This window comes from Mobula hypostoma, chromosome 2 (assembly GCF_963921235.1).
Source record: "Mobula hypostoma chromosome 2, sMobHyp1.1, whole genome shotgun sequence".
Classification (NCBI taxonomy): domain Eukaryota; kingdom Metazoa; phylum Chordata; class Chondrichthyes; order Myliobatiformes; family Myliobatidae; genus Mobula; species Mobula hypostoma.
In genome coordinates, this window is record NC_086098.1 from 194,588,366 (window position 1) to 194,613,825 (window position 25,460).

The 25,460-nt window shown below is 40.7% G+C and overlaps 1 protein-coding gene across 3 annotated transcripts in view; it reads right to left on the minus strand.

The window, feature by feature from the left end:
• The window catches only part of LOC134336410 (protein LKAAEAR1-like), a 41,887-nt gene extending 19,125 nt beyond the window's left edge, over nucleotides 1-22,762 (minus strand). For all 3 annotated transcript variants that reach the window (XR_010015789.1, XM_063030615.1, XM_063030628.1), the window contains exons 1-3: nucleotides 22,692-22,762; nucleotides 22,455-22,504; nucleotides 6,532-6,836 (exon numbers count right to left, since the gene is read on the minus strand). Coding sequence is in view for 2 of the 3 variants with exons in the window: in XM_063030615.1 (XP_062886685.1) it covers nucleotides 6,532-6,810 (279 nt within the window). In the remaining variant the exon portion in view is untranslated. The remainder of the gene's footprint in view (nucleotides 1-6,531; nucleotides 6,837-22,454; nucleotides 22,505-22,691) is intronic.
• Nucleotides 22,763-25,460: the final 2,698 nt, after the last annotated feature.

Here is a 25,460-nt window from a genome sequence, read left to right on the forward strand (position 1 = left end):
TATGTCATACACCATCTCTTAAAGTGAACACAACAACTCAATGATGGTGTTTGTGAATTATGAAGAACAGTTTCTATTATGAACAATATGTGTCATTTGTCACCCATCACATTACCCTACAATCTCAACACCTTTACAAAAAGCTGTGAACTAAATATTCCTGCATATTCATATTTAGAAACAAAAGGCCAAAAGGATTGGTACAGGGCCATAAATAAGGGAAGAACTAATAATAAACTGAGGAACCAACCAAGGTACAGTATTTTGGATCCATCACTATACAACAAGAAAGAGTTAATTTTGATATCAAGGGGCTATTGGGGAAAATCTTAAAGATAAAATTTGACATTATACAATGCCACTTTCAAACTTAGAATAGAACTGGAGTCTTAGTCTGAACCAAGGTGGAAAATGTGATTCCACTATTTTAGAAAGGAGGAAGAGAGAAAACAGGAAATTACAATTATTGGTAGAGAAAATGCTTGAATATATAATGGAAGATGTAATAACCCAGAACAACTTGAAAGCTGAATAGCCTAAGGGTAGATAAATCTCCCGGACCAGATGGAATGCACCCGTGTGTTCTGAAGGAAGTAGCTGTGGAGATGGCGGAGGCATTAGCGATGATCTTTCAAAAGTCGATAGATTCTGGCATGGTTCTGGAGGACTGGAAGATTGCAAATGTCACTCCGCTATTTAAGAAGGGGGCAAGGAAACAAAAAGGGAATTATAGACCTGTTAGCTTTACATCGGTGGTTGGGAAGTTGTTGGAGTCGATTCTCAAGGATGAGGTTACTGAGTACCTGGAGGCATATGACAAGATAGGCAGAACTCAGCATGGTTTCCTTAAAGGAAAATCCTGCCTGACAAACCTATTACAATTTTTCGAGGAAATTACAAGTAGGCTAGACAAGGGAGATGCAGTGAATGTTGTATATTTGGATTTCCAGAAGGCCTTTGACAAGGTGCCATACATGAGGCTGCCTAACAAGATGAGAACCCATGGGATTACAGGAAAGCAACACACATCAAAGTTGCTGGTGAACGCAGCAGGCCAAGCAGCATCTATAGGAAGAGGTGCAGTCGACGTTTCCGGCCGAGACCCTTCGTCAGGACGAAGGGTCTCGGCCGGAAACGTCGACTGCACCTCTTCCTATAGATGCTGCTTGGCCTGCTGCGTTCACCAGCAACTTTGATGTGTGTTGCTTGAATTTCCAGCATCTGCAGAATTCCTGTTGTTTGCTTTCAGAATTACAGGAAAGTTACATACGTGGATAGGGCATTGGCTGATTGGCAGGAAACAGAGAGTGGGAATAAAGGGATCCTATTCTGGTTGGCTGCCAGTTACCAGTGGTGTTCCACAGGGGTCCGTGTTGGGGCCGCTTCTTTTTACGTTGTACATCAACGATTTGGATTATGGAATAGATGGCTTTGTGTCTAAGTTTGCTGATGATACAAAGATAGGTGGAGGGGCTGGTAGTGCTGAGGAAACGGAGAGTCTGCAGAGAGACTTGGATAGATTGGAAGAATGGGCAAAGAAGTGGCAAATGAAATACAATGTTGGAAAGTGTATGGTTATGCACTTTGGCAGAAGAAATAAAACAGGCAGACTATTATTTAAATGGGGAGAGAATTCAAAGTTCTGAGATGCAATGGGACTTGGGAGTCCTCGTGCAGGATACCCTTAAGGTTAACCTCCAGGTTGAGTCAGTGGTGAAGAAGGTGAATGCAATGTTGGCATTCATTTCGAGAGGAATAGAGTATAGGAGCAGGGATGTCATGTTGAGGCTCTATAAGGCGCTGGTAAGACCTCACTTGGAGTACTGTGGGCAGTTTTGGTCTCCTCATTTAAGAAAGGATGTGCTGACGTTGGAGAGGGTACAGAGAAGATTCACTAGAATGATTCTGGGAATGAGAGGGTTAACATATGAGGAACGTTTGTCCGCTCTTGAACTGTATTCCTTGGAGTTTAGAAGAATGAGGGGGGACCTCATAGAAACATTTCGAATGTTGAAAGGCATGGACAGAGTGGATGTGGCAAAGTTGTTTCCCATGATGGGCGAGTCTCGTACGAGAGGGCATGACTTAAGGATTGAAGGGCGCCCATTCGGAACAGAGATGCGAAGAAATTTTTTTAGCCAGAGGGTGGTGAATCTATGGAATTTGTTGCCACGGGCGGCAGTGGAGGCCAAGTCATTGGGTGTATTTAAGGCAGAGATTGATAGGTATCTGTGTAGCCAGGGCATCAAAGGTTATGGTGAGAAGGCAGGGGAGTGGGACTAAATGGAAGAATGGATCAGCTCATGATAAAATGGCAGAGCAGACACGATGGGCCGAATGGCTGACTTCTGCTCCTTTGTCCTATAGTCTTATGGAATAAGAGGACTGAGCCAACATCGATATATAACACATTTGGTGGAACTGAAGGTTATCAATAAAATTGTGGAATTGATGTGTTTGGATTTTCAGAAGGTGTTTGATGAGGTCCTACACAGGAGGCTTCTCAACAAGGTTAAAAAACATCAGAACTGGGGGTAATATATTCAAGTGGGTTGAGAATCGGTCATTGGACAGAAAGTAGAGAGTGCTACTACATATGCACATACATGTACCATCTCACTGTTAAAGGAGTGGACGTTGTCATCAGATTTCGATAGACAACCGAATAAGAAGAGAGAATGAGAATAAACAAAGATTCATAGTTGTCAGGTTGCTACTACTGGGGTATTACATAGATTAGCGCTTAGGACCCAGAATTTAGAATTTTGGTAGAAGGGACCAAATGGCAAATTCTCATGTTTACTGATGGTACTAAACTTGGTGGGATTGGGAGTGCAGAGGAAGATGTAAAGAGGTTTCAAGAAATATTGTTAAGATGATTAAATGGACAAGAACATAGCAGGTGAAATACAACACTGAAAAATGTTAGATTACACTGGACAGAATTTTTTTTTTTGAAGTGTTGCTTTCTCAGAATTTTTATTTGCTTATGATAGGCTGCTTGAAGCTGAACACAAATATAATTTCAGACTACATGTAGGAATATGGAGAAACAAGAAATTAACTTTTATTGAATATAATGCACTTAATTGCATAACGGTGCTGATGCTTTGCAATAGTTCGACTAAGCTAGAAATGTTTTGTTGATGATTTTCATTTGCACTCAGTGTCTGAGGTTTCTTGCTTAAGTGTCCCCCAATGATCAGTCAGCATTGATGGATTTCAGTTGCCCTGATACTGTTTCTCCATGACTGCAATGTCCTGATGAAACCTTTCACTATGGTTGTCACTGACAGTGCCAGGATTTACAGGGAAGAAGTCTAAATGGGAATGCAGGAAATGAATCTTTAGTGACGTTTTTCACTTAATGGTTTTCTATGCTTGAAACATGTTGTCAATTAGCTGCACGTAGTTTGGTGCTCTATACTTGCCAAGAAAAATTTCAACAACATCCTTGAATGCCTTCCATGCGATTTTTTTAGAAGTTCTTTGAATTGCCTGTCACTGATGATCTGTTTGATTCGTGGACTGAGAAAAATGCCTTCCTTAATCTTGGCATCAGTTATTCTGGGGAACATGTCTCAAATATCAAAATCTGTCATGGAAATTCATAGCCTTTCTAAAACCTGTCCTGCCATGCAGCATCTGCCCTGCCTAAGCATGCATAGGCATGCCTGGACAAGATAGAAAACATTTCAGCTTACATTGTGGGCAACACTTTAATTGACTTGAATAATGAATTAAATAACAAATAAAGGTATTTTTTTTTTAAATGGTGCGTGATAGGGAAATTTCAGTTTCATTTTCATGAACAGCAGCCTAAAATCCATAAGATATACCCAAAATTGTTCAAGAAGCAAAATCGTTGTTGTCTAGTGTTACCAACTTTGAGTTTAATTTCAGTTTTTGTTAGCCAGCAGAAACTGTGGTATTGATGTTCAAAGGAACTTGGGTACATTGCAAAAAACTTTCTGAAGGCCAATATACATGTGTAGCAGTGATTAAGAGGGCAAATGTTAGCATTTATTAGGATAGGGCTTGAATACAAGAAAAAGCCAAGCTGATTGTAATTGTATTGGACCATGGCAAAATTCTACTAGGAAGACAGTCTACAGGTTTGGTCTTCTTGCCATAGAAAAGATGTATGAATACAGTCTCACAAGAAAATCTGCAGATGCTGGAAATTCAAGCGACGCACACAAAATGCTGGTGGGACGCAGCAGGCCAGGCAGCATCTATAGGACGAAGTACAGTCTACGTTTCGGGTTGAGACCCTTTGTCAGGGCTAACTGAAAGAAGAGATGATTCCAACAGATTTTTATATGAAGTGTTGCCTCACCTGGAAGGACTGTTTGAGGACGTAGATGGTGGTGAGGGAGGAGGTAAAGGGGCATGTCCCTCTTGCACGGATATGTGCCTGGAGGGAGGCCAGTGGAGTGGGACAAGTGGACAAAGGAGTAAGAAGAGAGCGATCCGAGCAGAAATGAGAGAATGGGGAGGGCTGGGGGAAGAGTTCTTTTGAAGATGATGGAAGAATGATATACTGGATCTGGAGGCTCATGGGTGGTAGGTAAGGACAAGAGGAGCTCTATCCCTTTTATGGTAGCAGGAAGATGGGGTGAGGGTGGATGTCCGGGAAATGAGGGAGATGCAGGTGAGGACTATATCAATAGTATTGGAAGTATAACCCTATTTTTTTGAAGAAGGAGGACTTCACAGATGTTCTAGAAAGGAAACCCACATCTTAGGATCAGATGTGACAGAGAGAGGGGAACTGAGAAGAGGGCAGTAGAGGGTACAGAGAAGAGCATTTTTAAAAGTGATAGGGTGGGAAGAGGTATAGCCAAGAAAGTGGCGAGAGTCAATAGGATTATAAAAGATATTAGTAAAGGTATTCAGAGATGGGGAGAGAGATATCAGAGATGGACCAATTAAATTTGAGGGCAGCGAGGAAGCTGATGAAATTGTCAAGCTCATTATGGGTACAGGAAGCAGCACCAGTGTAGCTGTTGATCCAAGATTGTTTAATGTTTTTTCCAGTACACAAGTGTGAAGGAGATTAAAATATTTCCAAATCTAATGCAGCACAAAGAACACAATAATAAGCATAATGTGACTGACAGTATATGATAAAGTAGTGGAGGTGGGGGTTATGGAGGGTTGGGTTGGTGCCAGGTGTTGATCAGCTTCACTGCTGGGGAAGGTAACTGTTTTTGAGTCTGGTGGTCCTGGCATGGATGCTATGTAGTCTCCTCCCTGATGGGAGTGGGACAAACAGTCCATGAGCAGTGTGCATGGGATCCTTCATGATGTTACTGAACCTTTTCCAGCACGTTTCTGTATATACCTGTATGTCCTTCATGGTTGGTAGGCTGGTGCCAGTGACATATTGGGCAGTTTTGATTACCTAGTGTGGAGCCTTCCTGTCTGTCTCAGTTCAGTTTCCATACCAAGCAGTTATGCAGCATGTTAGGATGCTCTCTACTGCACGTCAACTCTAAACAGCCTCCTCAGAAGTAAAGGCGTTGGTGAGCTTTCCTGATTGTGTAGAATGTGCTTTAGAACCATGAGAGGTTGTGTGAAATGTGTACTCCCAGGAGTTTGAAACTGCTCACAGTTTCCAGTGCTATGCCACCTATTATTTCATTCTCCTTTACACTTGTATGCTGGAACAGACGTTAAACAATCTTGAAGAGAAATTGTTGACCATGAGGACCAATTCTGCCAGACAGAGGGGGGTAATGGTGGAGCGACTGTTGTCAAAAACGAAGCAGAGAACTTTAAGGCATTCTTGATGGCAGATAGAAGTGTATAGGGAGTGGACATCCATTGTGAAAATGAGGCATTCAGAGCCAAGGAACTGAAAGTGATTGAAGAGATTGAGAGCATGTGAAGTGTCATGGATGTAGATGGGAAGGTACTGCACCGAGGGGGAGAAATTGAATCGAGGCAGCAGACACAAGTGCAGTAGGGCAGGAGCAGGAAGAAACAAGTTTCACAACATATAGGACATGTTAGGATGTAAATAAGGAGGTTTCTTTATTCAGATGTTGGTGAACCTATCGAGGGCTGCTGTAGCTCAATTTTTTGTTTATTCAATATAGAGATCAATAGATTTTGGGAAATCACAAGATATTGGAGATAGTGCTGGTAAATAGCTCTAAGATAGATCATCCATCATCGAAATGAATGATGGAACAAGTTCAAAGGATGGAAGTGCTTCTTCTGCTGCTTGTGTTCATTTGTTCTCATGAGAAAATTACAGGATAAATAATCTGGGCCATTTTCTGTGCAAAAGGCACTCATAATTTAGAGCCTATTTTTCAGTTGGAGATCTTAACATCAAATGTAATCCTTCATCAGTAAAATTATGATACCCTTGACATCTCTGCAATTGGTTGAACACTACTGGCATTCAACACTTAACAATTTTCATAAAATCAAAAGACAATCCTTGTAATGGAATTACAAGATCACAAAATGATTCAATTACATGGATTTTAATTGTTTTTTTTATGATGACAAACTTACTCTCATTGTTTGGTAACGGAATCTCATGTCTTGTAGCTTGTTATGTGATTCAGCAGCTTGTAGCTGCCCAATAAGAATTTGCTGCTTTTTCTTTTCCAATTCTTGATGGCAATCAAGAGGTACATCTGATCTCAGTAAAACAGGATTTGCAATCTTTGGATGTTTTTGTGATTTCGATGTCTCTTTCGTACTGGGCTGCTTTGGAGCTGTTTTCTCTTTACTTGTAGTGGATTTATTTTCAGTATTAGAATCATTGGAATCTTTTGCTTCCTGAGACATTTTATTTGATCTTTTTTGCCTATATTCTGAAATGCAATGAAAATTGAAATGATAACTACTCATGAATTTAAGAAAAAACATAAAATACCTTGAGGGTAACCAACATTTAAATTTTCCAACATCCACAATACTTTCCAATGATAATTTCATATAAGCTTCACCTATTTACAGCCTAAAGCAAACTGCTGGAGGAACTCAGCAAGTTGAACAGCAGCTGTGAGGGAAAAGAAACTGTTAACCATTAGAAATTACTAAAATTTCTTCCAAACAGACCTTTTGTATCTACAGTATTGTGTAAAAGTCTTGGGCACATACTGTATATGTAGCTAGGGTGCCTAAGACTTTTGCACAGCAGTGTAGTAATTTTATGTACTGCACTGATGTGTTGCAAAAAAAAAACAAATTTCATGATACTTCAATAAATAAAGGAAGGTTTATCATCACTCACATATATCACTGGAGATTAGAAGAACGAGAAGGGATCTCATTGAAACCAATCGATTAAGGCTATAATAACACCACTAGTCACCAGAAGCCAACCAGAAATGGCTCCCTTTATTCCCACACTTTCCCTTCTGCCAGTTAGCCAATCTCCTATCTTATTTAGCAGCCTCATGTGTGGCGCCTTGTCAAAGGCCTTCTGAAAATCTAAATAGGCAACATCCACTGACTCTCCTTTATCGATCCTGCCTGTTATTTCCTTAACCATGCTGACTTCAGCCTATTTTATTATGTACATTTTTCATTTGCCTCTTAACTATTCACAATGTTGATTGAGGATCACACAACTGAAACATAATCTGTTTCTCATAAGATTACCATGAGTTCTACTTACAATTGCCATCCAACAAAACATAGAGAAGTACAACACAGACAGGCCCTTTGGCCCATGATGTTGTGCCAACCCTTTTAATGTACTCAAAGATCAACGTAACACTCTCACATAGCGTTCTGTTTTTCTTTTGTCACTATGCCTATCTAAGTTTCTTAAATATCTCTAATGTATCTACCACCATCTCTGGTAGCACATTCCACACACCTACCACTCTCTCTGTAAAAAAAATAACTCTGACATCCCCCTATACTTTCTCCAATCACCCTAAAATATGCCCCTTCATATTGGCCACTTCTGCCCCTGAAAAAAAGTCTCTGGCTGTTCACTCAATGTATGCCTCTTATCATGTTGTGCACCTCTATCATGTCACCTATCATCCTCTTTCGCTCCCAATGGAAAAGCCCAAGCTTGCTCTACCTATCTTCATAAGACATGCTCTTCAATCTGGGCAGCACCCTGGCAAATCTCCTCTACACCCTCTCCAAAATTTCCACATCTTTCCTATAATGAGGCAACCAGAGCTGAACACAATATTCCGAGTGTGGTCTAACCAGAGGCTTACAGAGACGCAGCATTAACTCACAGCCTTTGGACTCAATACCCTGACTAACAAATGTCAACACATTATACTGCTTCTTATTCACCCTATCCTCGGCATTCAAGATAAGGTAGCAATAGTTCAGTAGTTCAATAGTTCCATTTCATATCAGAGAAATGTATGAAATATATATCCTGAAATTCTTTTTCTTCACAAATATCCACAAAAAGAGAAGTGTCCCAAAAAATGAATGCCAATTAAAACATTAGAACCCCAAAGCCACCCTAACTCCCCTTCTGATGCACCAGCAGCAGCAAAGCAACGACCCTCCCCCATCCCTACCTACTTCTGCAAAATTGCATCAGTATCCTCAACCCACCAAGCATGCAACAGCAAAGCCCCCAATAAAGACCATGACCTGCAGTACCACAAAAAAAAACTATCACCTGACAATTCAACGTGCCACAGGCTTTCTCTCTTCCTAATAAAGGGAAAAAGAGGTGTCCCCTCTTAGACGATGGATTTGTGGGAGAAGCCAGAGAGTAGTAGTCGATGGTTGCCTCTCTGACTGGAAGCCTATGACTAGTGGAGTGCCATAGAGATCCGTGCTGGGTCTGTTGTTGTTTGTATCTACATCAACGATCTGCATGATAATGTTGTTAAGTGGATTAGCAAATTTGCAGATGACAACAAGATTGGGGAAGTAGTGGACAGCGAGTAAGACTATCATGGCTTGCAGCAGGATCTGGACCAGCAGGCAAAATGGGTTGAAAAATGGCAAATGGAATTTAACGCAGACAATGGCGAGGTGTTGCATTATGGTAGGATCAAACAGGGTAGGTCTTACACAGTGAACTGCAGGGCACTGAGGAGTGCTGTAGAACGAAGTGATATAGGGATACAGATCTGTAATTCAGTGAAAGTGGTATTACAGGTGGATAGGCTTGTAAAGAAAGCTTTTGGCACATTGGCCTTCGTAAATCAAAGTATTGAGTACAGGAGATGGGATGTTATTTTGTAGTTTATAAGATGATGGTGAGGCCTAACTTGGCGTATTGCATGAAATTTGGGTCAGCTATCTACAGGAAAGATGTAAATAAAGTTGAAAGAGTACAGAGAAAATTTACAAGAATGTTGACGGGACTGGAGGATCAGAGTTATAAGGACAAATTTAATAGGTTAGGTCTTTATTCCCTAGAATGTAGGAGATTGATAGAGGTATACAAAATTATGAGGGGGTATAGACAGAGTAAATGGAAGCAGGCTTTTTCCACTGAGGATGGTTGTGACTACAACTGGCGGTCATGGGTTAAGGGTGAAAGGTGAAATATTGACGGGTTATGAGGGAAAACTTCTTCCCTCAGAGGTCATGAGAATGTTGAATGAGTTACCAGCGCAAGCTTGATTTCAACATTAAGGACAGTTTGGTTAGGTACATGGATAGTAGGGAAATGGAGGGCTATGGTCCCAGTGCAGGTCAATAGCAGTAGGCAGCTTAAATGGTTTGGCATGGACTAGATGGGCTGAAAGACCTGGTTCTGTACTGTACTTTTCTATGACTCTTTGACTCTATCCACTTGTGTTGCACCTTAAGGGATCTATAGATGTGGACGCCAAGAAACCTGTGTTCCTCCACACATCTAAGAATCCTGCCATTAACCTTGTATTCTGCCTTCAGGTTTGACCTTCCAAAGTGTATCACTTCACACTTTTATGTAAAATCTGAGTACCTCCAGGATTTTCTATTGATATTTGATGATAATCCCTTTAGGAAACTCACAATTAATTTTATCATAAATTCTGATTAAAAGTTATCAACTAGAATTGTTAATACACATCATCTAGATCGGGGTTCCCAAGCCTTTTTATGCTATGAGCCCTTACCATTAAGCGAGGGATGCATGGTTTCAGGTTGGGAACCCCTGATCTAGATAGGTGTTTCGTGACTTGCCTGATGTTTTCAGAATATTCTGTTTTATGTGCAGTTTTCATAAGGAATAAACTCCAAAGATAATATTCTTAAATCAGTGTGAAAGAAAATTGATGCATAGCAAGTGTTGATATTAATTAGCATCTTACTTTTCTCTTTAACTTTTATTTCTCTTTTGTGCCAAGAAGCAACTAACTGAAAAGTCTGACAAAAACCCAGATTCTAAATGAAGAATTGCAAGTAAGTAACATTTGTTCTTTTAATCAGAGCTAGGCAACTTGTATTGAGATATTGCTCCAATCATTCTGACATGATAATTCCCAGGAATAAATGTTATACATGCATAAATATTCATAAAATATGTACAAATTGGAGAGGTTCTCTGGATGCTTGAAGAACTAATGAAGGGACCGCCTGTTTTTGGTTATTGCTTAACGAGTAAGTGTTAATTAAAAACAGGTTGTCACTATTATTTAGCGAAGAGGACCCTAATTTGACAGAATTTTATGCAAAATTTACATGTGATTTTATTCAACCTGAAACCAGGGTCTTAAATCTAAATGAAGCAAACTATAAGTATATAGTATGAACTGGCTAAGATAGACTGTGAAAATACATTAAAAAAATGACAAACATCTAAAGAATTAATACAAAGTTTATAACAACCATACATCCTGGCAAGACATAAAAGAAAATGGTTCAACTATTGCAAATAACAGTTCAAAGTACATTTATTATCAAAGTATGTATGCAGTATATAACCCTGAGAGTCATCCTTCTGTAGGCAACCACAAAACAAAGAGAGGTTAAGAATAGCATTCTACCAAAGGAACAGACTGGGAACATTAAATCCATCCTCACAGTTAATGTAAAGAACTCAAGAATATCAGAATTCGGCAAAGGAGGGCTATGACAGGTGTAAGTTAAAATCTATCATAAGTAAAATGTTAAAAGCTATTATTAAACATACTGTAGAAGGGTACTTGAAAAATTCTGCGTCACTAAGCTAAGTCAACAAGGTTCTCTGATAAGAAAATCATGGGACTAATTTATAGAAATGAAATACAAAGTCAGGAAGTGATTTTGGCAGAAAAAAAATTAAAAAGCTATCTATTTGGTAAGAGATTGCAGAGCACAGAGATGCCAAAGGATGTTGGGTATCCTAGAGTATAAATTACAAAAGGAGGATATGCAAGCCAAACAAGTAAATAGAAAAGCATACATATTTTAATAATTTATTCCAATGGGAACTGAGTACAAAAGTTGGAGGTTTTGCTTAAGTGAAATTGGGAATGATGAAATCTCATCTAGAGTACAGTGTACAGTATTGTTCTCTTTAATTAAGGATATTAATTTATTTGAAGTAGTTCAGAGAAGGCTTACTAGACCAATATATTTGGAATGCACTAGTTATCCTCTTCGGGTGGATGGCAGGGTGAAGATACTTCTCTACCAAAGGAGGTATAATGCGCCTCTTCCCTCCACTAGCTTGCAGGTCACCCTTGGGCAAGGTGTAGCATCTGCTTAGCCCCCCGATCAGGGTGATGTGAAGTCATGGGAGCTGGTTGTGGATGATCACATGAGCAGCTGGTACATAACACAAGTCCTGGTTATGCAACCACTGATGCCAGGCAGACAAACTCCGAAGAGTATTGGTAATGGCTGGTGTCACCCATCTTGTAAAGACACTGCCCAGAAGAAGGCAGTGGCAAATCACTTATGTAGAAAAATTTACCAAGAACAATCATGGTCATCATGACCTCCGAAGAGCTTGGTAAAGCTCAGCAGAGTGGGTGCAAGGAGCAGGAGATGAATTAAATCTAAAACACCAAAAAAGAGAAAATTTTAAAATATAAGATGTAAGACTGGAATAAATGATTATCTAAATCTGTTGATAATGCTGAGTTCTAAAAGTTTTTAGAGCCAGTAATTGTAGATAATACAGTCCCAATTGCTTCCCTCTGCCCCCAATCTTCTCTTATTTGATCCCAGATTCTATAATCTCTATCACCTTCCAGCCTCTGTAGTTATCACTACACTTCCCTCTCCATTCTAGCTCATCTGCCAATCAACCCTCCTTGCTAGCTCTTACCCACGTTACACCTTCACCTATCCATAAGCTCACTATTCCAGATGCAGGGTCAAGACCTGAAATGTCCATTGTTCATTATCTTTCTCAGATGATACCTGATGTCTGAGTTTTTCCAGCAGCTCACTTTTGCTCCAAGGTTCAAGCACCTGCAGTCTCTTGTCAAAGTTGGAAGTCCAACGTAAATATCAAAGTATGTATATATTACCATATACTACCTTGAGATTAATTTTCTTGCAGGCACTTACAGGAAAAAATACAATAAAATTTCATGAAAAACTATAAACAAAGATGAACAACCAACCAATCTGCAAAAGAAATAGAACTCCAAATAAAAAAAATAGTACTGAGAGCAACCTTTTGGTTTTAATAATACTGAGAACTGCTATGCTTGGTTGCAGTGACCACTCCAGATTCAAACAAAGGTGTAATTGTTCGTCATTTGTGTCTTTTGTGCGATTGCCAGATATTGGATATCGAGAACTTCAGGTACTGCAGGTCTGTTGCCTGGTGAATTGCTCGATGGCAGTGGAGCTGGACCTGTTGTACACAATGTTGCCGATGGAGGGAGGAAGGCATCAGGAGGCGGTTCACAGAGGCACGGGTGATCCAACAAATAGTGCAAACAACTGCTCTGGACATTTTTACTTGTGATCACAAGACCCTGTTGGATATTGGTACTGTAGGATGTTGCAAGTCTGGTTCACTGGTTCATTAGTGAGACTGACGATGGGGGAGTTGCATGGCCTTGGTTGGTGCATGGAATAGGCTCCCGTACTGTAGGGTTGCCTATTGCAGCTGCCCAGAGAATGAGACACTGGAGTCCTCATGGGAAAGAGCCTCCTCTCAGTCCAGGGCAGATACTCAGCATGGACTAGGTCCAATTTTACTGTTAATAAAATTGATGCACTATCAATTACTCCAAAAGCCTTTCAGTATTTACTCTATTTCCAGTCTTTTGGAGTAATTGATAGTGCATCAGGCTGCACCATCAATATACATGCCATGACACTCAGGGACCCCTGGGCTCTCTTTTTTCTCCCCCTCCCTCTCCCCCTCTCTCTCTGTCTCGTTATGTTTTTCTGCTATTATAACTATATGTGCTGTGTGCTTTGTGTGACTGTTGGTACTGTGTTTTGCAAGTTGGTCCCAGAGCTACACTGTTTCTTTTGGCTGTATTCATGTGTATGGTTGAATGACAATTAAACTTGAACTTGAATTTGATCAAAAGTTGTAAAGAGTCCTTGAAAGTGAGTCTATGGATCACATAATCAGTTCAGAATAGTAGTGACTGAAGTAATCCACTCTGGTTCAGGAGCCAGATGGTTTTAGGGTAATAATTGTTCCTGAACCCGTTGGTGTGGGACCTAAGGTTTCTGTACCTCCTGCCTGATGATAGTAGCAAGAAGAGGACATTGTCTTGATTGTGGAAATATTTAATGATGGCTGCTGTTTTCTTGTGGCAGCACCCCATGCAAATATACCTAATGGTGGGGAGGGCTTTGCCTCTGTTTTTAATCTATGTTGAAACATTTTTTTTGTCTTTTTTCTCTTTTATTCTAAAATCCATTTTATTTTGCCTCTTTTTATTAGTATTTTTATCATTTGCCAATAAATTGTGTGGAGTAAAAACTAACATCTCAAATTCTGCATGCCTCAAAAGGGATTTGTCAGCTTGCTTGATTAACCATTTTATCAAAATTATTTCTGTTGTTTATTCAATTTGCAGATCCCCTATAAGAGATGCTGTGCTGAAATTACCTCCTAATCTTTAAAAATCCATAATACTGTAAGTTAAGTGTTACGAAAAGTTGGTGTTTTTGTTTGCCGCCAACCGCAAAATCCAGTTTTGTGAACAAGGCCACATCAGATGTATTTTAAAACATGACAGGCCCTGTGACTATATGTACTTCCTGTTTTCACATTCACTTGGTACTTCATGGCTTCATCTGCTTGGTGTCAGATTGGAGTATTGATTTTTAATGCAGAATAAGTTCAAAATATCTGATAATGTTTGTTATTCGTAATCATTAATACTTATGGAGGACTGAATGTGACCAGACAACTTTGAAATTTATAATATGGTAATAGGAGCGCACGTTTCATTTCTCTGTGCCTGTTATGCCATTTGAACAGATCACAGCAGATCTGTTACCTCAGAGTCATTTTCCTGCACTGGTTTCACATCCCTCGATTTCCTTAATATCTAAAAAAGTATAGATCTCTGCCTTGAATGTGTTCAGAGAATGAGCCACCACAGCAGCTTTGGGTAGCAAATTCCAAAGATTTTCTACACCCTAAGAACCAATTTCTTCTCATCTCTGTCCTAAATGGCCAACTATTTTATTGATACTGTACTGCCTGGTTCTAGCATCCCAGTAGGAAATATCTAGCCTGTATAAAATTCTTTCAAAACTAGTAATCTATCTCAAAAATTGGAAAGCACCAATTGATTGCATAATTCGGAGCTTAACGGTCCAATCCATTGCAAATGTGGTACAGTATCAGCATAGTTAGGAGCATATTGTCCATTTGTTGTTCACATTATTTTAAGGAATATTCTGCTGTTATCAAAAATGGATAGCTACAAACTTACCCCTAAGAGCTTAAACTAACAGGATTTTTTTCCACATATAGTTGATACTCAATCATGGATGCTATAGTGACACTATTACTGGAAGCACTGTTATGCTATGTGTGGTCATTCAAGGACTTTGGACAGGAAGAAAAGACCTGCCTTCTCTCAGAGTCATCAGAACCAGAGACTGCTTGACCTTTCTGATGAATGAAGCTTTCCCAGGCGTAGGTTTTCCGGGTCATCACCAATTTGGGTGACATCAAGCAGCTGACTTCCAGAAACACTCGTGTGCATAGAGTATTCTCCCTCTGGAGGTTAAGGTCACACTGACTCTCATCTTTCCTCCCTCATAACCTTTTCAAAAGCTGCAAATCAAATTGATTATTTCTCCTAATTTTTTGCTTACAGCTGCATCAGAGAGATCACATACAAGAAAATAAATTAACTCATCTGCTTTGATTTGAGTTAGGAGCTGGCAGCTTCTTAGGCACTGGGATATGCTGGCAATACCAACCTTCCATTGTGCAACCAACCATTGTCTAATCCAATGGTTCCCAAACTGGGTGATATCACCCTGCTGTTTGGGAGTTTCTAAGGAGGTAATAAAGATAAAGGGGGCAGTGGAGGGGGCACTCGAAAGAAAGGAGTCAGTTGAAGGATTACAAGCTAATTTTAATAAATGAATTACTTTTTATTAGCATTTGCTCCTTAGTGTTTCATAATTGATTACAATGATCATGTAATCACCTCATCACTTACTAACCTACCATTTTCTTGGACATTGCTCTGAGTGTGCTATAGTTATTGAAAGGCAACGTGACACTTGTGTATTTGGCACACCATAAGAAATTAGTGAGACCAAAGAATTGATCGTGGACTTCAGGAAGAGAAAATTGAGGGAACACACAGTACTCCTCATTGAAGGGCCAGTGGTGAAAAAAATGTGAACTTTCAGGGTTCCTGGGTGTCAACAGCTCTGAAGATCTATCTTGGGCCTGCCATATCAATGCAATTACAAAGAAGGTACACCAGTGCTATATTTCATCAGGAGTTTGAGGAGAGTTGGCATGTCATCAAAGGCTCTTGCAAATTTCTACAGATGTAGCATGGAGAGCATTATAACTGGTTGCATCACCATTTGATATGGAGGGCCTACTGCACAGTATCAAAAAAAGCTGCAGAACATTGTAAACTCAGCTAGCTCCATCATGAGCACTAGCCTCCCAGGCATTAAGGATACCTTCCAAAGGCGATACCTCAAAAAGGTGACATTCATTAGTAAGGACCCCCATCACCCAGTACATGCACTTTTCTCATTGCTACCATCAAGAAGGATGTACAGGAGCCTGAAGACACAAACTCAGCATTTCAGGAACAGCTTCTTTCTCTTGGCCATCTGCTTTCTGAATGGACAATGAATCCACGAACACCGCCTTAGTATTTTTTCCTCTCTTTCTGTACTCTAATTTAATCTAGTTTTATATCTATAGTTTTTTATATTCTGTATTGCAACGTACTGCTGCCGCAAAACAACCAATTTCACAACATACTGTATGCCAATGATATTAAGCTTGATTCAGATTCTGATTCTAACAAGGCACCAAGTACTAGCTGAGGTAATCAAGATTTGAATTTTAGTATTGATTAGTGCTTGAGTAATAGTTTTCACCTAGATCCCATATATAACGTCCTGCTCCAACAGAAAACTCCCCTAGAAGAATTAACAAAGTAACAGAGGCAGTGATGAAAATTATATAATAGACAATAGACAATAGGTGCAGAAGTAGGCCATTCGGCCCTTCGAGCCAGCACCGCCATTCACTGTGATCATGGCTGATCATCCACAATCAGTATCCAGTTCCTGCCTTATCCCCATAACCTTTGATTCCGCTATCTTTGAGAGCTCTATCCATCTCTTTTTTGAAAGCATCCAGAGACTTGGCCTCCACAGCCTTCTGGGGCAGAGCATTCCATATATCCACCACTCTCTGGGTGAAAAAGTTTTTCCTCAACTCCATTCTAAATGGCCTACCCCTAATTCTTAAACTGTGGCCTCTGGTTCTGGACTCACCCATTAGTGGGAACATGCTTCCTGCCTCCAGCGTGTCCAATCCCTTAATAATCTTATATGTTTCAATAAGATCCCCCTCAGCCTTCTAAATTCCAGAGTATACAAGCCCAGTCACTCTAATCTTTTGACATATGACAGTCCCGCCATCCCGAGCATTAACCTTGTGAACCTACGCTGCACTCCCTCAATAGCAAGAATGTCCTTCCTCAAATTTGGAGACCAAAACTGCACACCTTCACATCTTCATAGTTCTCCATGAAGTTAAGATGAAGGTTATAACATACACAAAACATGGCCTATTACATAGGCTTTATCTGATGACAAAATACATTGTTGATATACGTTAATATAAAGAACAGGTATTTAAAAAAAATCCAAATGCTGTGCCTCTCCTACCTGCATATGCTAAAGAGCAAGGCTATATTTCATCAGGACGACAGAGATTAGGACGACACATCATCACAGAAGGCAGAGAAACAGCTACGGGATTGCTTCGAGTCAGTGTACTCGGCCGTAGTCATGGACTCATCATGGTGAGTTCCTCTAGCGTTTTTTGTGTGTTGCATTGATTTCCAGCATCTGCAGATTTACTCATGTTTACTAAATCCTGTGCTGAACAACTGGCTGGAGGTTCACTGAGATCTCTAACCTTTCACTTTGGCAGTATGAGGTACCCACCTACTTCACACAGGCTTCAATTATAATGGTGCCTAAAAGGAATATGCTAACCTACTTCAGTGACTGTCATCTAGTAGCACTTATATCCACAGTGATGAAGTACTTTGAGAGGTTGGGGATGAAACATATCAACTCCTGTCTGAGAAGCAACTTGGATCCGCTCCAATTTGCCTACCAGCACCGCAGGTCCACAGCAGATGCCACTTCATTGTCTGTACACTCACAAGACCACATGGGCATCAAAGATGCATAATCAGGATGCTCTTTATTGAGCATCAGCATTCAATATTATCATTCCCTCAATAATCAATTAGCTTCAAGTCCTTAGCCTCCTCATTGTACAATTGGATTCTTGATTTCCTCACTTGCTGACCCCAGTCAGTTCAGCTTGGCAACAAATTCTCCTCCATAATCACCATAAGCATAGGTACACCACAAGGCTATGCGCTTAGCTCCTGCTGTATTCGCTTTACAATTGTGACTGTGTGGCTAAACACAGCTCTAATACCATATTTAAGGTTGCTGCTCACACCATTGTCATAGGCCAACTCAAAGGTGGTGATGAATCAGCATATAGGAAAGAGACTGGAAATCTGGCAGAGTGGTGCCACTACAACAACATCTCGCTCAATGTCAGCAAGATTAGGGGGCTGATTATTGACTTCAGGAGGAGGAAACCAGTGGTCCATGAGCCAGTGCTCATCGGAGCTTCAGAAGTAGAGAGGATCAGCAAAGTTAAAATCCTTGGTGTTATTATTTCGGAGAACCAGTCCTGGGCCCAGCATGTAAGTGCAGTTATGAAAAAAGCATGGCAGTGCCTCTGCTTCCTTAGGAATTTGTGAAGATTCAGCATGAAAACTATGACAAACTTCCACAAATGTGTGATGGGGAGCATACTGACTGGCTGTATCACAGCCTGGTATGGAAACACCAACCTTGAACAGAAAATCCTCCAAAAAGTAGTGGATACAGCCCAGCCCATCACGGGTAAATACCTCTCTACCATTGAGCACATCTACATGGAGCGTTGTTGCACGAAAGCAGCATCCATCATCTGGGACCCCCACCATCCAGATCATGCTCCCTTCTTGCTACTGCCTCAGGACTCATACCACCAAGTTCAGGAACAATTATTACCCGGCAAATATCAGGCTCTTGAACCAGAGGGGATAACTTCACTCAGCGGGGGGAAGGCAGACGTCTAGGCTGCGAGGAAAAACGGATCAATTATGAAGAAATGACAGAGCAGACTCAATGGACCAAATGGCTTAATTCTGCTCCTATATCTTATGGTCTTACAGTCTAACTTCACTTGTCTCATCACTGAACTGTTCCCACAATCTATGGACTCACTGTTAAGGTCTCTTCATCTCAAGTTCTCAATATTAGAGGCTAATGACCAAGGATAAGAATGACCTCATATAGCACTCTTTGGAGCAGTGCAGTTGTCTTAGTCTATTACTAAAACTACTCCTTTGTTCAACCAAGGTGGCATGCAGAGGGTGAGAAACATTGTCCAGAATTGCCACGGTTTTCCATAGGGTTTTTGTTCTACCACAGCCTCCAGTGTGTCCAGTTTGACTCCTATACCAGAGCTACCCTTTCTAATCAGTTTATTGAGTCTATTGGCATCACCTATGTTGATGACATTGCCCCAGCACACCACCGCATAGAAGATTGCACTGGTGATGTCAGACTGGTATAAAATGTGAAGGAGAGGTCTACATACTCCAAAGGACCTCAGTCTCTTCAGGAAGTAGAGGCAACTCTGGCCCTTCTTGTACACAGCCTCTGTGTTGGTGCTCCACTCAAGTCTGCAATCCAGGTGCACCCTGAGGTACTTATAGGTCCTCATCATCAATAGTAACAGGGAGAAGTGCAGGCTTGGTCTTCCTAAAGTCCATCACCATCTCCTTTGTCTTACTGATGTTGAGGTGCAGATGATTCAGCTTGCACCATTTAATAAAGTCCTCCACCAGGGCCTTGTATTCGTCCTCCTGTCCTCTCTTTATATATTGCTAAGTCATCAGAGAATTTCTGCAGATGACATGACAGGGATTGTGTCTAAATTTCGAGGTATACAGGGTAAACAGGAAGGAAAGGACCAATACAGTCCCTTTGGGGCCCCAGTGCTGCTCATAGCCATGTCTGACACACAGCTCTGAAGTTGCACAAACTGTGGTCTGCCAGTCAGGTAGTCCACTATCGAGGATACAATGGAAGTGCCATCTTGCATTGCATGGAGCTTTTCCCCCAGCGATGAGGGCTGTATGGTATTGAAGGCTCTTGAGAAATCAAAAAACATGATCCTTACAGTGCTGCCCTGCTTATGCAATTGGAAGTAGGCTCTGTTCAGAAGGTAGATGACAGCATCATCGACTCCAATGTGCTCCTGATAGGCAAACTGCAGGGGATCGAAGGCTGATCTGACCAAGAGTCGGAGGTGCGCCAGGACCACCCTCTCTAGGGTCTTCATGATGTTGTGAGGTCAGGGCCACTGGACAGTAGTCATCCAAGACTTTTGGTTGGCCCTTCTTGAGTACTGGGACCACACATGATGTTTTCCACACAGTTGGGACCCTTTCCAGGCTGAGACTCAGATTGAAAATGCATTGGAGAACCCCACACAGTTGCTCAGCACACTCCTTCAGGACCTTGGGGCTCACAACATCTTGGGGTCCCAATGCTTTGCTGTGTCTGTGTTTCCCCAGAGCCCTTTTCAGTTGCTCAGTAGTGAAGACGAGTCCATGATGACTGGGGAGGTGAAGATTGGGACGATAGTCTGTGGAGGTGTGGCTGGTAGGCACAGGGCAAGGAGGGGATGTAGACAAAGGTAGACTGTGTTCCACATGTTGAATTGGAGTAGGGAGGAGAGAGGAGGGGGAAATTTGGTTGCCTTGGCACCTGGGCTGGTGTGCTGAGAGTGGTGTGAACAGGAGGGCAATTGTCAAACCTATTGAAGAATTGGGTTAACTCAGTAGCCTATTCATGGCTGCTTTCTGAGTGAGGCTCCACAGTTAGGCTGATGACACCATCCTGTTAGACTGCTGCAGGTAACTTATTTTTTAAAAATTCTTTCTTACTTCTCTTCTAATATTTGTGTATTTGTATATCTGTGCACTGGTAATACTACTGTGACACTATAATTTCCCTTGGCATCAATAAAACATCTATCTATTTATTATTTATTTATTCATTTATTTATTTATTTATTATTTATTTATTTGCTTTCTTTTTGTATTTGCACAGTTTGTTTTCTTTTGCACATTGGCTGTCTGCCCTGTTGGTGCAGTCTTCCATTGATTCTATCATGATTATTGAGTATGTCCGCAAGAAAATAAATCTCAGGGTTGTATATGGTGCATTATGTGTACTTTGATAATAAACTTTCTTTGAACTTTGATTTAAGTTTGTAACAAAGCAGGTGCAGCGACTGCTGGAATGTTAAACCTGTTGTGGGAAGTAACATATCAGCATTTCTGTAGATGTTTCAAAGCAAGCTGATAAGACATTTACTATTGACAATGTTCCACATTAAACCTAAATACACTAGTTTTGATCTGCATGTGGACACATCTTTCTGAAAAAACTTCATTCCATCTAAAATAATCATGTCATCTGAATAATTGCATTGCAATAAAATAGAAGGAATCAAACTATAAAATAATGCCTATCCACTGAAATGCTGATCAAATATTTTATTTAAGATGGAGCCATCATGCATGTTTTCAATTGGTAACTGAAGGATGCACATCTTGAAGTTTCATACCCTATGAGTTTTCAATCTCCCATCAATCTCGTCATACAAACATGGCCAACGATATATATTAGGTACTGCATTCCCTGTTTACAGAAGCAGAGTGAGAAAGTAACCAACTCTACTTCAAATGCTCGTTTGGTTCTACCTAAACTACAGGAAAGTTTAAAAATCACATTGTACATTCTTCTTCAATTTGATATTAATCTTCTCTTGACCTTAAACTATGAGTGCTTTAAGTGAGCTCAGTACAGAAGAGCTTAAGGTCCAGTATTGTAAAAGCAACTTAACGAAAAACAAAAGCTTTAAGAAGGCACAGAAGCATAATTCCACAGGAAGTGGATTTTCTGAATTGATTTTAATATGTTCATTTGCATTATTTATTATTAAACTGCGGATGAAATGAAATAGGTTGTATATGGTGACAAAAGTGAGGAAACAAGAAGTGGATGATGGCGAAAATCAATAATAGTTTAGGTGAGACAGAAGAGGCCGCAACAGGAGAAGGAGCTAGGGTTCATAGAAGTGAGAGGTGGGGAAGGTAGAAGGAGAGGCATATCAGAATTTGTTAATAGTTTTACATAGAGAATATAAAAATATTTTTGGGGTGGGAGGGCTCAGTTTCTGGAAGTTTCAAAAGTGCAGGATTGGTTGGTATCAGGTGAGAATCTAATTTAGTAGATCATACACTATGGACCAGCAAAAATACTTAGAGTGAACTACTGTGGAAGAGATCAATAGGGCAGGGGAGGAGGAGAGGGGCTGGTGACAGATCAAAATCTTAAAAATAAATGGAAAAATGACAAGCAATGATGATTAGGGTTATACAAAAAGTGGGTGGCATGCAGGCAGAGTAAAAGCTCAAAACCAGCCTGTGGCACTCCATACACATATGTACACAAGCAAAAAAGATTTGGCACATACAACTAGAGGAACATTTTTCGTCTTAATGTTGTACCAAGCCATAATAAGAAGAATAAATATGACTGGGGGACCTGTACTAAAAGTAGCAAAAGTATGACATCATCCTCCTACAAATAAACAACATAGGAAAGTTTCCGCAGATCTCTCATTTTCCTGTGGATTCCAGCTGGATATGAAGAAATGCTCAACACATGACTTCGTGTTACTGTACGTGATCTGTCAAACGTGTAAAATATATACTCACTGCACAAAATGCCGGGGGTTGAACCTGGTAAACATGATACGAGTTCGCTCCTGAAAGCAAGAACAATCTGCTGTGAGAGAGCAGAAAGAGTTTACAGTACATAACGCCTTCCTGACATATGGAGCTCTGCCCCTGGCAGATCACACTAACGGCATCACGTATAAAAACCGTTGTGACTCTCCGTGTAGCAACATATTACTCGCTAAAATATAAAAACAGCAGTAGAAAGAAACCCACCCGGCCACACGCAGAAGCAGCAAGCATTCTCAGCGACCGGAAACTAAACAACAGTTACCATGGTAACTTTGGCAGCTGCTTTCCGGGTTAGCTTCGCTGGGTACCTGTTGAGCACGGAATGACCGTCAAGGACAGCTGTCCGTGAGTGCCCTGAGCCAATGGTGCTGGGTAATAGAGTACAATGAAGGCAGTCCGCCACTCAGACAGATTCAGGATCTGTGAAATTACTTCGTACTCTCTTCTGGCACATTTCCAATGGAAAACTGACTTTTTAAAAATCTGTTTAGGTCATGTTTAGAATTCGAAAGTGCCTTAAAGTGGGTTAGATTTCCTTTTCCCTTCCAGGTCCTGTAATTCAAATATAGTGAAATGCACTTAAGGATCAACTTTTGAACTTTACTGGTCAAGAAGCTTATTCAATAAATTTAATTTTCGTCAGAAATCAGATGTGCTGCATAGGACGATGTAAACCAGATATCAGACCTCGTCCCAAATGGAGATAGTCCGTTGCACTTGTGTGAGATTAGGGGCCTAACATCACAGTCTGGTTGCCTCCACGTAGTTATTGCAACAGCTTTTATGTTAAGTAGATGGTTTAAATGGTATAAATCGGGCCACTAAATGGGACGTTGGTGCTAATTTGCTATCATTTTTAACGCGACTGAGACTACCTGACTGATTGATTATCACAGCAGTGCCAATCCTGTGTTTTTGACCAAGTGCAAAGTCTTTTGGCTGCAGGCTACAGGATCCAAAGAACGGACTCTATTAACGTGTGCATGCAGGCTTGAGTTCAAATGAATCAGGATGTTCCCTAAACTTAGTCATATTTTTGCAAACCATGGGAGATTAAGTGAAACCCAGAGAGTTCCCACCTATGGCACAAGTGCACATCACTTATTTGTAGGTGATTTGAGATGCATCTGCTACCAAACTGAATCATAATGATCGAGTTTACACCATGTCAAGAATTTAAGGACTGCTCAGAGTTCAGTAGCAGAATGAATTCCTGTCACTACTTATCCCATTCCCAATCCATATTAATTTAAGGGATTTTCAATGACCTGCAAATTTGTCTATCTGCAAGCATAGCTATAAGTTAAAGATGATTACACAACATGCAATTTAGATCTTCTGAATAAATAAAGCAGTTCGTGCCAATGTGGAGTAAACCTGGAAAATATTACAGTGTGGGACAATAAGATGTAAGTTGCATGAGCAACAGAGAAGTGCTGCCAATAATTATCTCCATTCTAGAGAAAGGATCTAACTCCCTGATAATCATCCTGGGGGTTAACATTGATCAAAAGCATCAGCTGAACATAGATAAAGTGATCCAAAACCACAACTGAACATAGATACAGTGACTGCATGAGTAGATCATAGATATGGCATCATGTGGTGCCCACTTCTCACACCCCAACTCTCTACAGACTAACAAACAAGGTCAAAGCATGACGACCTTCTTCTCACTTGCATAGATAAATGCAATTCCAGACACACTCAAGAAGCAGCACACTTGATTTGCATCCCATCCGCCAACCTAACTGTTAATTTCTTCTGCTGACTGTGCTCTATTACAGCAATGGGTACCATCTGCTGAATTCACTGCATTTCTTGGCTATGGCCACTCCAAAAACTACTCCATAATCCACGACCTCAACCAGCAAGAAAGACAAGGAAGGAAAATTGGTACCTAGGAACACTACCACTTTAGGTTCACCTGCAAGTCACATAATACTCCAGGATCAGAAATATGTCATCATTCCATTATAATGCATTTTACAAGACAAATTGCAGTGGTTCAAAAAGGGCTTCTCCAGAGCAGTCACAAATGATCAATAAGTGATATCCCCATCCCATGAATGTAACAAATACCTCCTTCCTCAGTCCATCATGCTTGTTTTTTCTTCGGCTGCCAGACCAGTGTATAGGGCATCTATTTGAACGTTGAACAGCATGGTACAGGACCTTTGGCCTAGTGCCGACATTTTAACCTACTCCGAGATCAATCTTATGCTTCTCTCCCACATAGTCACACACAGGAGTACAAATAATAGTTGGGAATATAAAGGCAACCCACTGGAATTCCACAGGGGGATGGTTACACTCACCTTGTTGGAGATGACCACTTTCTTTAACATGTGTGGTATACCTGTTCTTTGTCACTTCCCAGTTAAATGTTGTACATGGTCACTGCCTGCTTCATTCATTTGGAGAATTACAGAATCATACAACATGAAAACAGACATTTCTGCTCAGCATGCCTGTGACAGCCATCAAGGGACCATCCAGTTCCAGCCCCGGCCATTACCTTCCATGCCATGATATTTGACGCGCTCGTCTAAATACTTAAATATCATTACACTAATATATGTAACATTACAGATTTGAATCACACTCTGGGTAAACAATTTTTCCCTCTCAAATCCCCTCTAAATTGTGTCCCTTTTAAACCTATATTATTTATTTATGTATTGAGATACACCACGGGGCAGGCCCTTCTGGCCCTATGTGTCATGTTGCCCTAGCAACCTCTGATCTAACCCGGGCCTAATAATGGGACAATTTACACTACCAATTAACCTACCAACCGGTACATCTTTGGACTGTGGGAGGAAACCAGAGCACCCAGGGGAAACTCATGTGGTCACAGGGAGAACGTACAAACTTCTTACAGACAGTTGTAGGTTTCTGGTTAGTTGCTGACACCTCCTCTAAGAAGATAAGTTTCTTACTATTTATTGTATCTACCTCCTTTATAATTTG